Raw genomic sequence first — 17,708 nt, forward strand, 5'->3', positions numbered from 1 at the left:
GCCTGATGAAAGGGTATTCCATACCCAGAAACGCGTTGCATGTGTAACACTACCCCTAAGAATAAAAGATATCTTAGTTTAAATACTTACCTTCCAGGATTCTTTTGCGCGTTTGAAGCTTCCTAATTTCTTATCTTCACTCTTGTCTTGCATAACTTAAAAAATATAAGATGATTTAGTACTCATATCCAAAACATAACTCTTTTGGTAAGTATTTATTTTTAGTTCTCTTACTGTATATCCTAGATAAGCCATTGACTCTTTCCCCCTGTGATTGTGAGTGATTGCCTTTTGTCTCTCATGTCCCTCTCTCTCTGGTTCCTATCTATCTATCTTTATAATATATATATATATATATATATGTATTTATGTGTGTGTGTGTGTATATATATATATATATATATATATATATATATTTCACACATGCATCACTATGTGATTTAGTAGATTGCTAACCTTTGTACTTTGGCAGGACATCCTAGTAGTGTGCGCTTCTGCACATTCTACAAGGTTACACTAACATGCTTCCTACTTTGGATACTCCTAAGTACATAAGGCATTCCAAAGGGTGCTTGTAATGTCTGTGATCTCCATTCTTGTACTGGAATTACTGGTGGATTTTCTGCAATTGTTTTTTCAAATGAGGCAAAACGCAGAATTATTTTTAATATTGCCAACTTATTAGATCAGCAAGCACACATGGCTTTCATTTATTTTTATGATTTGATTATAACATAAAAATGTAAATCAAAACATTCATGGTAACTATTAAAGGGGAACTCCTGTGGAATATATATTTTTTTTTTCAAATCAACTGGTGCAAGAAAGTTAAATAGATTTGTAAATCACTTCTATTTAAAAATCTTAACCCTTCTAGTACTTATCAGCTGCTGTATACTACAGAGACATTTGTGAAGTTCTTTCCAGCTTGACAACAGTGCGCTCTGCTGACACCTCTGTCCGTGACATGAACTGTCCAGAGCAGGAGAGGTTTTCTATGGGGATATGATTCTAATCTGGACAGTTCCTTACACGGACAGAGGTGTCAGCAGAGAGCACTGTTGTAAGACAGAAAATAAATTCACACATTTTTCTGTTTTATACAGCAGCTACAAGTACTGGAAGGATTAAGATTTTTTAATAGAAGTAATTTACAAATCTGTTTAACTTTCAGGCACCAGTTGATTTGAAAACATTTGTTTTCTACTTTTTACCACTGGAGTTCCCCGTTAATGGTGTACCTGTAGATGTATCCAGCATTACAAAATATCACTCACAAGGTAACTATTATTAGCTACTCCGTTTTTCTGTTCTCACTAGAGTACGCTGTTATAATAGATATATTAAATGTACAGTATATAATGTACAAGCTAACCATATTACACTCATCTTCATGATCAGATGCAGCAGTTAAGCTTATCATTTGATACAACCCATCAGGATATGAGGAGTTAACAATCATGGTTTTACATAGCAGGACAGGAAAAAATACTGTGTTACAATACAAAGTGTACACAATTGTTACTTAATACATTTAGTTGTTACTAGCTGAGTACCTGACATTGCCCAGGAACAATTATTTATATATGGCTGCTTCACCGGACAGGTTTCAGGAGATTGGCAAAACCACTATTCATACTTTAGATAAACTTTTGTCTTATACATCACAGTCTGAAAGATTGTGTATGATTTATATAGTTTAAGTTCATATCGAGGCATATGTTGCATATCTGTTATACGCTGTGTCCTTGATAAAATAATTCATCCGCGATGCTGTAAGCATGTAAAAAAAAAATTCTATATTTAGATACTGTAATAAAAAATTCTATGAAAACTTAAAGGGGTATTCCGGTGGAATTTTTTTTAACCCCTTAAGGACCCAGCCATTTCACACCTTAGGACCCGGCCATTTTACACCTTAGGACTCGGCTATTTTTTGAACATCTGACCACTGTCACTTTAAACATTAATAACTCTGGGATGCTTTAAGTTATTCTGATTCTGATTCTACTTTATTTTGGTGGTAAATTTTCGGCATTACTTGCATCCTTTTTTGGTGAAAAATCCCCAAATTTCATGAAAATTTAGAAAATTTAGCATTTTTCTAACTTTGAAGCTCTCTACTTGTAAGGAAAATGGATATTCACAATAAATTTTATTTTTATTCAAAAATACAATATGTCCACTTTATGTTGGCATCACAAAATGGACATATTTTTGCTTTTTCAAAAAATTAGAGGGCCTCAAAGTAGAGCAACAATTTTCAAAAATGTCATGAAAATTGCTAAATCTGAAGGGACAGATGTTACAGAACTACAACTCCCAGCATGCCTGGGCAGTCTAGGCATGCTGAGAGTTGTAGTTTGGTAACAGTGGTCTCCAAACTGTGACCCTCCAGATGTTGCAAAACTACAACTGCCAGCATGCCCAGACAGCCTTTGGCTGTCTGGGCATCCTGGGAGTTGCAGTTTGGCCTTCCTAGTGGTTGCCACAGTAAAGATCACTTTATTTTCACTTTCAATTCCCGTCCCCACCATTGCTTCCCTACCTGAGCAAGGATCCAGCAGTCTCCAGCGACGATCAGCTGTTCCCAGGCATCTTCAGGTAAGGCCACGATCCCCTCGACATCCGGGGGTGGCCAGAACGGGGGGTTTCCATGGCAACCCACTGTCCTGCTCTGCCATTGGTCAGAATCAATTCTGATTAATGGCAGGGGATAGGAGGAGATCACTGCATTGCAACTTCACTCCTACCCTGCAAGATGATCAGGGCTGTCACTGACAGCTCCGATCATCACAATGTTCCGAGTGATCGGGTCACCAGAGACCCGATCAGCCCGGAATAGGAGAAAATCGCATGTCTGAATTGACATGCGATTTTCTGCTATCGCCGACATGGGGGGGGGGGGGTTGTGGGGTCCTGGGACCACATTGCACACTCCCACATTGCAATATGAAATTTTGCCTTTGGACCATGTGTTTTATTTATTATTATTTTTTATCAGTATATATCCATTATTTAATAGACATTGTGTAGTTATGTTGCTTTTACTGTATTTTCCTTTCCATCCTCAGTAGGACTGATATTATGTTGTGTATGTGCAGACCTTTTGTTTGACGACCAGTGAGTCACAACCATTACACTTTGACATGTGTATACAGTCCCGTTAAGTTATCACCCAGACTAAGACATTTGCTTTAACGGCAATAACTGATATCCAGCCAGACAGTTCACACCTTCCCTTTCAATTGTACATGTCTATCTGGAAAGTCAATGATCTCTGCTAAGTACCACGTAATGTTGTCATCCTATCAACATTGGCTTATTGGCTGTCCTCCAGGAGGAAGAAAGCTGTTGCTGTAGCGCCACCTGTTGGAAGCACCTTTTCTGTAAATTAAAGCATTACTGTCATCATGGTTCAGCGCAGGATATGTTTAAACTTCCCGGTCAATCTCGCACTTGCTCTAAAACGGACACAATCAGACGTATTGCAGGAAGTCAAAAGCCCATAGACTTCCATGGGACATTTGGCATGGGATTTTCTGCAATATGTGTGTGTTCCTTTGGATAAGAGATAAGATGTCTAGGGGCGGCGTACCCCTTTAATGTTTGACCCAGTAAAAGAGTCTTAAAACCTCTCTAAGGATTATAGTAAAGACAAAATCTTCTTAAAGGGGTACTCTGGTGAAAAACACTTTTTTTTTTTAAAATCAACTGGTGCCAGAAAGTTAAACAGATTTGTAAAATTACTTCTATTTAAAAAATATTAATCCTTTCAGTACTTATCAGCTGATGTATGCTCCACAGGAAGTTCTTTTCTTTTTAAATTTATTTTCTGTCTGGCCACAGTGCTCTCTGCTGACACCTCTGTCTGTCTCAGGAACTGTCCGGAGCAGGAGAGGTTTGCTATGGGGATTTGCTCCTGCTCTAGACAGCTCCTGACATGGACAGAGGTGTCAGCAGAGAGCACTGTGGTCAGACAGAAAGGACATTTAAAGAGAAAAGAACTTCATCTGGAACATACAGCAGCTGATAAGTACTGGAAGGATTAAGACTTTTAAATAGAAGTAATTTACAAATCTGTTCAACGTTCTGGCACCAGTTGGTTTAAAAAAAATGTTGTTGTTTTTTGGTTTGAAAGACGCACTCCCGGAGACTTCAGATTTGTAAATCAATGCCGTCTTTATCCAGTCAAGAATGGCAGTTTACAGCCAGGACAACACGTTTCAAAGGTTACACCTTCTTCTTCAGGTGTACTGGACATAAAATTCATAATTTAGATTTTTTAACAAAATAACATTGTGCTCTCTCTGGGGTCTGCAAAGATTAAAGGGGTACTCCCATAGACATGAATGAAGTGAGCATGGTGTGAACTCACAAACGCAGAAGCTCCAAGCTTCCTTGTTCTAGCGTGGCTGATGCTGGCCCGGAGATGGCTGGGGTCCCCAGCGGCAGGACCCCACTTGATCAGACATCGTATCCCCTATCCTTCGGATAGGGGATAAGATGTTTTATGGCAGAGTACCCCTTTAAATTCTTGCATTTTTTTACCTCCCCTTTATTAACTTGGTCCCCCTTCTGTCAAAAGGATTAAAATGTTTCACTTTCTTTTTTTTATTGATCTTTATATATAAAACTCAATGTATCCATGTGTCTATAGATGTATGTTCAAGTATAACTTCCAAATGGCTTAAAATATTTTGATGAAACTTTGTACACATATGTCAACTAAAACTATAGGATAATTAAATCATCCCTAACCCATATCCTTATGGGAGGATGTTTTTTTTTTTTTTTTGTCTGATGTCCCAAACAGATCTATGGGGCTTCTGGTAGAGTTCATGATTACATTACTCTCAGGCTGCATAGATTGCCCGGGACTTTTAAATATCCTGCTGACTGTCTGGCAGGCAGGCGCAGAGAATAGTTAGTGTAGGGGAAGGGATGTGAGGTCGGGATATAAGGATGGAATGTGAGGTCAGGACATGACGGGATATTAGGACCTAATATAAGGACAGAATATGAGGACTGGACAAGAGGTTAGGCTATGAAGACAGGATATGAGGTTGGTATATCAGGATCGGATATGAGGACATGAGCATCACTGTTACTTTTCCTCTCCTACAAGCTTTTGGTAGGAAGACCAAGCAATACCAGTTACTCTGCTAGTTTTGGTATACATAGTAGAGGAGTTTGGATAATCCTAAAGGGGAACTAAAAGATAGATACCCTATGTGTATGGCAATGGCTATATTGTATGCTACTAGCAATTGAACCTCCTTTCTGGCAGCCACTGTTACTGGAATCTGGGTGATCATTTAAAGGAGTACTCCGGGATGTTAAAATTGTCATTCATACTGCCCGCATTAAAAAAAAATAAAGAGGTACATACCTTCCGTCGCTCCCCTGGTGCCTCCAGTAACCCGCTTCTGCCTCTGCCGCGATCCTCTTCCTGGTTGCCGGTAGTCAGTGAGTCATACTGAACTCAGCCAATCACCGGCCGCAGCGAAGTCCCGCCTCGGCCGGAGATAGGCTGAGAGGCAGAGTGACATCACACTGCCGCTCAGCCTATCACCGGCCGAGGCAGGACTTCGCAGCAGCTGGTGATTGACTGAGTGCAGTATGACTCACCGACCACCGGCAACCAGGAAGAGGATTGTGGCGGAGACTGGAGCGCCAGGGGAGCGACGGAAGGTATGTACCTCTTTATTTTTTTTTTACTGCCGGCAGTATGAATGACAATTTTAACATCCCGGAGTACTCCTTTAAGTCACGATAAAGGATTCATAAGAAATTCTATTTTTTTTATGTTTCACATATTTGATAGGTTGTGGAAAATAAAAGTTTTTATCATTTACTCAATAAAATAGATATTTTATAGCTTTGGATAAGCCCTTACAATATGGTCCAAAAATACATTTTAAAAAGAGAACGTAAAAAACTCAATAAACATCTATATGGATCTTAACCAATTCCATTGTGCGTGGTTAAATTATGCTCAAACCTTTTAAGGCATTTCTTCTCAATCTACTTAAAATAGAAGTGTTTGGAACCCTTAAATAATGCTTTAAATGGCAAATAGAATCACTTATAATGTATTTGGATTACCATAATTTATTTTAGTATTTCTGTTAAAGTAGAAGTATCTAGTAAAAAAAAATCTTATCCCCAGGCATCCGACCGCTGGGCCCCTGCTCTCCCTGGGAATAGAGCGAGTCGAAGCAGTGGCTGACATGCCCTATTCCGGGAGTAAGTTTTTGTACATGGTATATCTCTTTTAAAGGGGTATCCAAAGGATAGAGAATAATATGTCTGATCGCGTGGGTCTCGCCGCTGGGAACCCCCGCAATCTGTCATTCAGCACCCACCTTTGCAAGCTCTCTGCAGCGCTGGAGGCTCTGAGTGTGCAGCGTGACAACCACAGGGTATTTTGTTCTGTATACCAGTATATATAGTGCATTTGGAAAGTTTTCATACCCTTTCACTTTTTTCACATTTTGATCTGTTGCAGCCTTGTGCTGAAATAAAAAAAAAAATCAAGTTTTCCCCCATCATTCTGCACCCAGTACCCCATAATGACAAAGTGAAAAACAAATTGTAAGATATCCTTAATAATGTATTGAAAAGGCGAAAATGTAAATATTACATTAACATAAGTATTCAGACCTTTTACTTTCCTGTGTATGGTGCCACAAGGTTTACACACCTTTATTTGGGGATTTTCTGCCATTCTACTCTGCGTAACCTCCCAAGCTGTATCAGATTGGATGTGGACAGTTTGTGGAAGCCATTTTCGGGTCTCACCAGAGATGTTGGATTAGGTTCAAGTCAGGACTTTGGCTGGGCCACTTTATGAGATTTAAAGCATTATCCCTGAGCCGCTCATGTGTTGTCTTGGCTGTGTGCTTAGGGTCATTGCATTTTTAAAAGGTGAATCTTCAGCCCAATCTGGTGTCCGGAGCACTCTGGATCAGGTTTTTATTATTAATATCCCTGTACTTTGCTCTATTCAGCTTTCCCTTAACCCTGAGACAGTCTCCCTGTCCCATCCGGTGAAAACCCCCACAGGTGGTTACAATTAAGGTGTAGAAACATCTCAAAGATCAAGCGAAATGGGAAGGGGAAGGGTCTGAATATTTATGTCTATGCAAAATTCTAGTTCTTCTGTGTTAATAAGTTTGCCAATATTTCTAAAATTTTGTTTTCACATTCCTATGATGGGGTAATCGGGGAGTGCAGAATAATAGGTTGAACCTTGAGGTTTATTTTATTTTAGCACAAGGCCGCAACATAACATAAAATGTGAAAAAAAGTGAAAGGGTCTGAAAACTTTCCGAATGCAGTCTTGGAAAATTGAAGGTGTTATGACTTTTACTCCAGCTTAAAATAACCTGCAGCATTCCATTTGTTGTAGAGCTAGAAGTCCCAGCACTCCCTGCCAGAAAAATGACTCATACATGTTACAGTTGCAAAAGTAATGTTCCCTTAATAACAAAAGTCAAAATGTGAACAACTAAAGCATATGTTCACCTATTTATACAATTATAAAGCTTACACAGCGAATGAATCTTCTTTACAGTTTGAGGAAATACATTATGTTATATATCTTGTAGTGATCTTGGAATACATGCTGCACCACAGCCCACAAGTGCAGTCACATTTGTGCACATTGATTTGTATTTTGAGAAGTTTCATCCCAAAATTAAAGGGGTTAGGCTCTCTTCACACTAGTGATTTTACCGTTATTGAAGTTCCGTTGCATGTTCCGTCACGATTTTCGGCGAAACCCAGCCGTTACAAAACCCCTGACAGCCGAGACTAAATCGCATTGCAGCCTATGGGATTTTGTAACTGCCCGTTTGCACCAGTATATGCCTGTAATTCATTACGGACGTTATACAGTGACGGGTCATCGTGGTGGAAAAATTACTGCATGCAATGTGCTCATTGAGAAGAGACAGGCCCGTTTTAGAAATCACGGGGTGCCCCAGTGATTGAACCACCCGCAATCAGACACTTATCCCCTATCCTGTGAATAAGGAATATGTTTTTATCATCTGGATAACCCTTTTAATATCCTGTGTTAAACAGCACTTTCTGCATTTTATTACGTCCAAAAATTTGATTCCTTATTTACAATTTCTTCACAGTGATCAAAGTTTTGTGTTTTTCTGATGCTAAGCTTCAAAACCCTGGCATAGACAGGGCAACTGGGCAACTTTTCCTCTGGACAGGTTTTGATAAATCTCCCGATAGTTTTTAATGATAACATTCTGGCAGCCAGTAGCAACAACTAGGGAAAGCTTAGGAGTTTACGGCATATGGTATTATTATTATTAAGTTCAACATATAAACAGCAGTGAGTGCCTACATTCTTTCTATGTGTACCTAATGTCAGCCAGAGTTATCATGAAATTATATGGTTATACAGATATTTGGAGGTCTGTATCAGAAAGAGATGGAATTTCTCCACTATAAACAGTAAGTTCACACCACAATTGTGCCCTTTGTGGCATCTTTACCTGCCAAAATGGGATGTCATTGTATGCATGCATGGTCAACGAGTGCTGCATAGACTTGAGTAGGCCAAACATCAACTAGTCAACTAGAGACTATGTTCAAATCCTTTCTGAACATGTATGTATTTGGGCTCGGACTCAAAAGTGCAGCAAACTATACTTTAAGATCTAAGCCCAAACATTTATATGTTCAAATAATGTTTGACTACATTTAGACCATTAAAGTCTATAGAGCCCGTGCCTGTCCATGCATGTATTTGTCAGCATTCCATTTTGACAGGTTGCCATGGTATAAGTGCCACGTAGGGCACAATCATGGTATGAACAGTGTGAGGGATTGGGGTAGTGGACAATGCCTTTTGTGATGGCTCTTTTTAACAGTTCAAAAACTAAAATAGTCTAAGATAATTTTTGTTCCATGTATAATGCCAATAACATATCCAAAAAACCACAAACAATTAAAAATATGTTTATAATAAAACATTAATTCAATTTATTAAGTAAATTTTTTACTACAACATGTTACAGTCAAAGTATTTTTTTTAATTATTTTACACTATGAATAATATGTGTGCTTTACAGGTTGCCCACAATGGACTTATTCTTGAAATGGAACACCCGACTGCAGGAAAGATATCAGTGCCAGGTTAGTTAACCATTTGCTTTAAATGTTGTTACATTCTTTTAAATGTTGATATGTATAAAGTTTTTAGCTGACAGTACTTGTCCTTATAACTTTATTTCCATAATAACTCATTGGATACATGTTATTTAATTGATATTACTTTGTTCTCGCTATAAAAATCTTCAGATAATATCATTTTATCACTCACATGAAACATGGGTACCCACATTATATTATAAAATTGTATTAAGTAAACATTTGGACAAAATAGATACTCATGTTTTGCCTAGTGTAGCATCTGTAAGGGGGGGTGATACCTGCATGTAATGGGCAAGGTCAAAGGTAGTTCCAATCCAAGCACTTTAACATCCTAGATGCTACTGTCAATGGCAACAATATTATCCTAAGACAGGGATGTCCCATCCTGTTGCTTGACCTGACCTGTGCAATGCAGTAATGGGATGCCAAGCAGTTCTTATAGCAGGTAAGGGCCAAATAAGGGCCATTTAAGTACTTTCGGTACATTAAAGTAAATGAACATAAAATGAACACAAAAAACAATATAAATGCGATATTGCTGTATTTATCATTTATATAAACTTTTGACATTGACCACTTCTCAGACCTGTGACCCACTGCGATTGTGAGTTATAACTGGTTGAAGGGCTAGGCCAGCTGCCCGATCCTACTACGCTTCATAGACTATAATACTTGATAGTATAGACTTTAATAGAGCACATCCGGTTCTGGCAGACTTCCTGCCACACTCGTGATTACAGTAGGCTCTCAGGATTGAGCCCTGGTGTGATCTCAACTTTTGACTTTTATGGATGCCATATTAAATGGGCACTCTCATTAAAATTAGTTTTTGCTCTTACACTCCTTATGGTAAATAAAAAATCTTTTTAATGTACTTTGTTTAAAAAAATGAAGTTTTCTATGTTTTATTTGTGTTTAAAAAAGCTTCCACTAGGTGTCTCTCTACTTGTCCAGAGCACATCCCCCCCCCCCCCCACACACACACACCTCTTGCACAGATTTTGGAGTCCTGGTGGCCTGACAGAAGTCCAAAATCAGGAAATGCAGTCTGGAGTGCTGAGGGGTGTGTGTGCAGCCTAATTCAATCAGAGCTCATCACACACTGAACTGCCCTGGGCTGTGTGTAGCAGAGTGAGGGAGGAAGTTATCCCTTGTATGGCTTCAGATGATGTCACGCCTGCTGGGTAATGCCCCTTCCATGTCTGTGAATCTGACTGAGCAGAAAATACAGCGCAATATCAAGGTAGAAAATGAACAGATAATAAAAATAAAGGCAGGGACGGTTTATCATGATGGGGGCAGTGAACTGGGAGGAATATAACATTTAACAAGATCATGACAGGTACTCTTTAATAGTGTTGGGCGTGAATATACGCAATGCGAATATTTATCGCGAATATCGCATATTCGCAAATTTGCGAATATAGTGCTAAATATTCGCAATTTCGAATATTCACTTTTTTTTCACAGTACACATCACAGTGATCATCCCTCCCTGATTCCAGCTTGTGGTGTAAACAAGGCTCCAATACTAGTTACTGTGTCAGACTGGCGGGCGCACGGAAATTTGCTTATGCGGATATTCGCGCATATTGATCACTCCCTTCTTTTTGCTCTTTTATCACGCGATATTGCACATGCAAATTTTATGGTGAATGCGCATGCAAATTTTATGGCGCATATTAAAAAAAGGCTGTGAATATTGCGAATATGCGAATTTTGAGAATATATGACGAATATTCGTCCATATATTTGCGAAATATCGCAAATTCGAATATGGCCTATGTCGCTCAACACTACTCTTTAAAAGCTTATATAAATTACAGTTACTCTATGAGGCTAGGTTTCCCTTTTTTTTTTTTTTCAAAAATGGACACCAAAATACCTCATTCAGGTAAAAAAAAAAAAAAAAAAAAAAAGGGTCCGCCATACAGGATGTTAGCAGAATTTAGCAGAAACTCACTTTGCATTTTTTTTCCTTTGTCATTTTTTCACTCATCTTGGGGTTTTTATGCGGTTATGGGCTCAGTGACAATTAAATTACAGCATGTTGGGAAAATTGTGTTTTTGTTTTTTTTAACAAATCTTGGCATTTTCCTTTAATAGAAGTCTATAGGGGACAAAAGAATCCAATCAAGAACACCATAAGTGTTTAGCAATAGCGTTTTTCTGGCATATGTTTCTCCAATTCTTCAATAGAATTCTTTGAGTAACATGATAAAGGAATCACCAGACTAAAACCCACTACTTTTGAAAAAGCGCCATAAGAACTGCATCTTGGTAGTGAAAATTGACACAGCAGTTTTTGGTGGCAAAAATAAATCCCAAATGAAAACCCAGCCAAAAGGTTACAAGTAATTTCTACTGCAAGGTAAACTCTTTAAAAACAAAACCCAAATGTGTTCCCCATGGGAATGCACCAAAAAAATCATATTAACCCAACCAACTCCACACTTTTCTCAGAAAACCAGAAAAAGGTTTGGCCTGCCAGAGGAAAGGGGCATGTCCTTCACAAAAGGGGCATGTCCCCAACATATTTACTAATGTTTCCACATAAAATGTGGTGAATTTGAGCCCGACAGCTCAGAACAGTTGTAAAAAATGGAAAACGTAGGGAAAAGCAAAACAAAGGGAAAAGTTATTAAATACTGTGGAAAAATTCCTGTCAGGAAATTAAAAAAAAACACTAAGAAAACTACCCTCCACACTAAGAAATCAACCCCAATGTTGTATTTGCATTCTTTCCATCCCCCTCCCCTATTTTTAAGTTGCTCAATACATTATATATTGCCTTTATAAGTCAATAAGTCATGGTTTTGAATGGCCAGGATGAGAAAAAAAAGGCAGAAACAAAAATGTGGAGGGAAAGAGTTAAAAATTAGACAACAAACAAGACAATGGATTCTCAAGAACAAAAAGTGTGAAATGTGAGAAAAAACATACTATACCAACAAATAGAATTAAAATAAGTAACATCCTTCCTTTTAATAAGTAATGTTCATTGTGACACTTTCCCCATAATGTGATTAAGTAATACCATAAATATTCATCCCCTGAAATGCTATGTATCAGTGTTTGCACAAACGTATACACTCTTACACACATTTGCAGACACACAGACACATCTGGAAATTATTGGCAGTCTGGGACCTGGCAATTGAGCTTTTTATGCAGGTAGGAAAGCTTTTTGGTTTCAGAGGGAGCTTGCATTCATTCTGCATACATTACTTAATTTATCTTTGAGAAAGAGAATACCCCTTCAGGGACACACGCAAAGTGCAAGATGAGGGAGTTGAAAGGAATGTCCAAGGATGTCAGGGGGACATACAAATGAAGCTACATTGTGCAGGTAAAACATACTAGAAATTGTGTCTTCTATATAACTAGGTAAAATCTTACACACCACCAACAAGCTGTAGTTTAGTTCATGACTGTAAAACATCACTGTGCAGAAGGGAAATGGGAACCTACACTGTTAAACCCTTCAAAAGATCCCATTCAGTTCTTAATGGATAGCAATATGTTTAATAAGAACACAAATGGAGATGGATTTATTATGTTGTTTCTCATGGGTCATCTATCCCTCCAATATATCCACATAGGTATATAAGGCTTTAGCATCCGGAATACATTTTATGGTATAACACACATTTATTTACAGTACTGAGTGGTATGGTAGATTATGCATGGATTGCCTTGCCATGCACTTCTAGTAGACAAAATATGCAGATTTTATTTTCATACATGTCACAGGACAGTGCTGTGTGTAGATGGTCAAGCTGAGATATAGACCTGGCCCCAGCTGGTGTATGAAGTCTTACAGGCTATTCTCTATGGAAAAAAAAAAAGTATGCAGGTAAAGTCTCCTCTAAAAACTTTCTAGTGCCACCTTTAGGTAGCTAGCCCTGTAAGTAGCTTCCCATTGAAACATAAAAAGTATATTAGACAAACCAGACACCAGTCTCTAGACAGCCGTTTTAGGATTCTTTCCATTGAAGAGGTTATCCAGTATAAGAAAAGCAGAGCTGATTTCTTCAAAAACAGCACCACACCTGTCCTCAGGTTGTGTGTGATATTGCAGCTCAGTTCCAGTGAAGTAAATGGAGCTTACTTCTTATACTGCACACAACCAGAGGACAGGGGTGGTGTGGTTTTTAGAAGAATTAGCTTTGTTTCAGTATTCCTTGATAACCACTTTAACATGTTTCTTCTTTCTGGAAAAGGGCTAGTTATATACAACATAGAGCTCAACTGCCCTGATCCTTATAGGAGTAGATAGAGAGGAGAGGGGAGCCTTTAACAGCAGACTGGCCCAGCTTGCAGGTACACAGTCCAGGCTCTCTCTCTCTCTTTCACTCCTGCACAGAGCACATGCTAAGCCACATCCCCTCTTCCTATGTTTTGTCCTGCATTTCTCTGTAAGTAGAGACAGTAATGGACTGCAGATTGCAAGGACAGACACCTGATTAACAAGATTTTAGAGCTGTTATTCAGGGGTAAGGAGTCATCTTTGGTAAATTAAGTTATTTACAAATATGTTATGAATCACATTACAGAGGGAAGTTGTTTGACATGACAGTGACCATGAAGCCATAAAAGACAATGATATGTTTATAAAAACAACACATGGGCATTATGCATAATACATTTCCCCAGAGATTTCAAAACTATGGAGATTCATCAAAACCTGTGTAGTGGAAAAATTGCCCAGTTGCCCATAGCAACCAATCGGATTGCTTCTTTAATTTCAGAGAGGTCTTTTTAAAAATTAAAGAAGCAATCTGATTGGTTGCTATGGGCAACTGGGCAACTTTTTCACTACACAGGTTTTGATAAATCTCCCCCTAATTCTTAAAAAATGTGTACATGAGTCTATTTACATGGGCAAGAAAAACTGTAAGGAATGAAGATCCAATATGTTATAAAAAGGTTCGATCATATATTGTGTTAGATTGTGTTCTCATCGTTTTTTTTTTTCCACTCTGCTCCAGTGTTATCGAAAAATATATTCAGCAGTGCTGTTTAAAAACTCTGAAACAATGATGGAAACTGACCCCATTATTAAACCATTATCGAGTCAATACTGTGGGAGCTCTATTGTTTATTTTGTAGTTGTTTGCTTCTGTGGCTTCAGGCACTGCTGATTTTTTTTTAAATAAAAACAATTAAGTAGTATAGTTTTTCATAGTGGGCAAGAATATCACTCTAAGTTATGAGAAAGAGGTTCCACAGCAGCTGAGGTGTTTGTGAAAAGTAACATTGTACCCTTCTATGAAAAGTTTGGATGTGTTCACACCTAGTATTTTGGTCAGTATTTTAGGCAAAGCACAAAAAAAAGCTGCAAATCTTTTCATTATAATTTTTGTCTGTGTCAGGTCCACCCCTTGCTTTTGGCTAAAAAATACTGACCAACCTTAACCCAGCTTTAAAGGGGTACTCCGGCGCTAAGACATCTTATCCCCTATCCAAAGGGGACCCCCGTGATCTTCCACGCCGCACCCCGCTAGAATCAGTCCCTGGAGCGTGTTCGCTCCGGGTCTGATTACTGGCGATCACGGGGACGGAGCATAGTGATGTCACGGCTCCGCCCTCGTGTGACGTCACATGGGGCGGAGCCGTGACATCACTATGCTCCGTCCTCGTGGTCGAGATGGACTAAGCCTGAGGACCTCCAGCGATTCCGGAAGCCGCTAAAGGTTGGTGCTGCATGGTAGATCCCGGGGGTCCCGCAATTTGACATCTTATCCCCTATCCTTTGGATAGGGGATAAGATGTCTAGGGGCAGAGTACCCCTTTAATGTCAACTTGATATTAAGTGACCCAAATAAATGCCCATGACCTACTGCCTTGTGCCTTTATATGGATAAATATTTATTAGGATGTTTTAAAATGGATCTGGCATAACAACTGTTAACAGTGGAATAGAAACCAATACTATTTACTGTACATCAAACTTAGGTTGTCATAATAGTGACAGGTATACACACACCCATCAAGTATACTCCAGTATATCAATAACATACAGTCAAAATAACGAAAATAATATTTTTTTCCTTTCCCTTGCACTATAGACTGTCCTAAGTGCTCTTTATTTTTTGTTATTTTTAGTCATAAAGTAAACAGACAATATTTGCTGTTCATTCATTCATTCATACAGATCCGGATTTGTAAATATCTTGTGTGTACTGAAAAATAAACCATAGATTAGATTTCTATCTTACAACTAAACATGGGCCTAATAGACCTCTCCGAGAAAGTAAAACAATTGATCTTATCTAAACCATCCCAGAACTGTTTCTCTAAGCTTTTGCCTGGAAATAACTAGCAGTTTTGTTTAGTTTAAGATGAAAAGTTTACATCACAGAAAATATGATCTTGTAGTATATGATTTTAACCCCTTGCTGACTGGCTTATTTTTGTTGATCTAATTTTTTCCTCCTCGCCTTGGATGGGGTATATTATAGCTTGTTTTTTTTTTTGCAGAACTAGTTGTACTTTTTTGTACCATCCTTTATTTTGCCATGTATTGTACTGGTAATGGAATGGAAATAAATACAATTCTGACTTTTTTTTTTTTGGCATTCATTCTGTGGTAAAAATGGCTAAACTGCCAGGATCAAAGTTATCTTCTATCCCAGTCACTGAGGGTGGGTGCCAGCTGTAGATAACAGCCGGCACCCACAGTTTATGAAGCAGATCCAAAGTATGCTCTGCACTCCCCTAACTCCAGCACAATGAACATGTAAGTTAATTTAGCATTTAAAGCCATATTCAATTAAAGAAAAACAAGTCCATTTAAATATTGTCCACAAGACTCATGTAGACCTCTGTTCATATTTTATTTTATTTTTAACAAAATGTGCACTTTAATGGTTGCTTTTCTGAAGACTCTAATATAACTCGTTAGACAACAATTGACATTTTTTACCTGATTTTATGGTCCTTTTACTGTGAAAAAAAGGCTGATTTTACAGTGTGTGAACATAGCCTGAAAATGCAGTTACATCTGTTGCCAGTATGTTTTAGAGTAAAATGAGTTGAGCAGATTGATATATATTTTTGTAGGAAGATATTCTGTAGTACTAGTAATTTTAGACTTTAAAACTGTACTCACTGTGGGCTCAGGACCTACTCAATGATTAACATCCTCCTGAGTGTGGAGAGTTAGCTGTCAATAGCTGAGTAGGACCACCCACTGAACTGCTAAGCCCAGAGTGATCAAAGGTTTAAAGGAATACATTAACAGCTAGAAAAAAGGACAATACCAATAAAATGTATACTCAAATTCCTTATTCATAAGGGCATAAGGTGTCAGGTGCCAGCTCAACATCTCTTAAACAGGCACCAATATATTTCAGATAGGTATGTATATTAATAGGCCCAGATACACCACACTTTTGAGAATTAGTGCATTAAGATAACTGACATGGGTGCAACTGTTGATGTCTGGTATGAGTCAAGACATGGCCTATATTCTGTATATACAAAACACGGTATAAGCTCCCCCCAAAGTATATGTTTAAAAAAGGGCAATCTATTCTCTCCATGAATTCTAGTAATGTGGCTATGATAAACTTTAGCGTTAGTGCCCTCTTTGAACCACCTAGATGTGTTTACGTGTTAATTTAAATATTGTGTCGTTTAAAGAGGTACTCTAGTACTGCTAGACATCTTACTCTCTATCAAAAGAATAGGGGATAGGATGCCGAGTTCCTGTGGCAGTGGTCGTGACGTCACTGCCACGCCCCCTCGTGACGTCACACCCCACACCCTCCATTCATGTCCATAGAAATGCATGGAGTGGGCGTAGCACGACGTCACAAGAGGGCATGTCGGTGACGTCACGATCACGGCCTCCAGCTCTGAGCATTCTGAAGAAAAAGTTCAGAACGCTGGAGCACTGGAGTTCCCTTTTAAGATGATTTAGCATGAAAAAAAAATCAAAGCATCATTATTGTTTTTAGTGCTCAGAATCACATACTGAAATATTGTCAAGAAGCAATAACAGCCTTTAGCAGTCTATAATATTTTAATACATTTAAACCAATATTTACTACATAGGCGTTCACAATGGATTTGTGTTGCTGCTGTAAACCATTTTCTTAATCATTTTCCACTTTATGAGTTCATTCTTTTAACTGGTTAATGCTCTATATTGAAATATTGTAAAAGTAGATTTAGCAGACAGGAAAAAGAAACCGTCTGAAGTATGTGTGGGTTTTCCATAGTTTGTGAGAACAAGGATTTATTACAGTTGCCAAATATTACACTAGGAGTAAAATCAAATAATAATTTAATGAACTCAATAAAAATATGTGCCAATTTTACAAGAATGGAAAATACAAGGCACTGGCTTTTTGTATCAGTTTTCTGTGGAATGTTTCATAGATCAGCATATTACACCTACTATTGTTATTAATAATGTGTATCTTCATTTGTAAAGTCTCCAGCACTTGTGCTGCCATGGGCTCCTTTGAAAAACCTGGAATGGCCTTCACCCCATAAAAAAACAGGCCTAAAAATAG

The 17,708-nt window shown here is 38.3% G+C and overlaps 1 protein-coding gene across 4 annotated transcripts in view; it reads left to right on the forward strand.

Moving 5' to 3' along the window:
* The window catches only part of SUGCT (succinyl-CoA:glutarate-CoA transferase), a 1,132,767-nt gene that overhangs the window by 959,642 nt on the left and 155,417 nt on the right, over nt 1-17,708 (forward strand). For all 4 annotated transcript variants that reach the window (XR_008844018.1, XM_056520503.1, XM_056520499.1 and 1 more), the window contains one exon: nt 9,102-9,165. Coding sequence is in view for 3 of the 4 variants with exons in the window: in XM_056520503.1 (XP_056376478.1) it covers nt 9,102-9,165 (64 nt within the window). In the remaining variant the exon portion in view is untranslated. The remainder of the gene's footprint in view (nt 1-9,101; nt 9,166-17,708) is intronic.

Source organism: Hyla sarda, chromosome 5, assembly GCF_029499605.1.
Source record: "Hyla sarda isolate aHylSar1 chromosome 5, aHylSar1.hap1, whole genome shotgun sequence".
NCBI lineage: Eukaryota > Metazoa > Chordata > Amphibia > Anura > Hylidae > Hyla > Hyla sarda.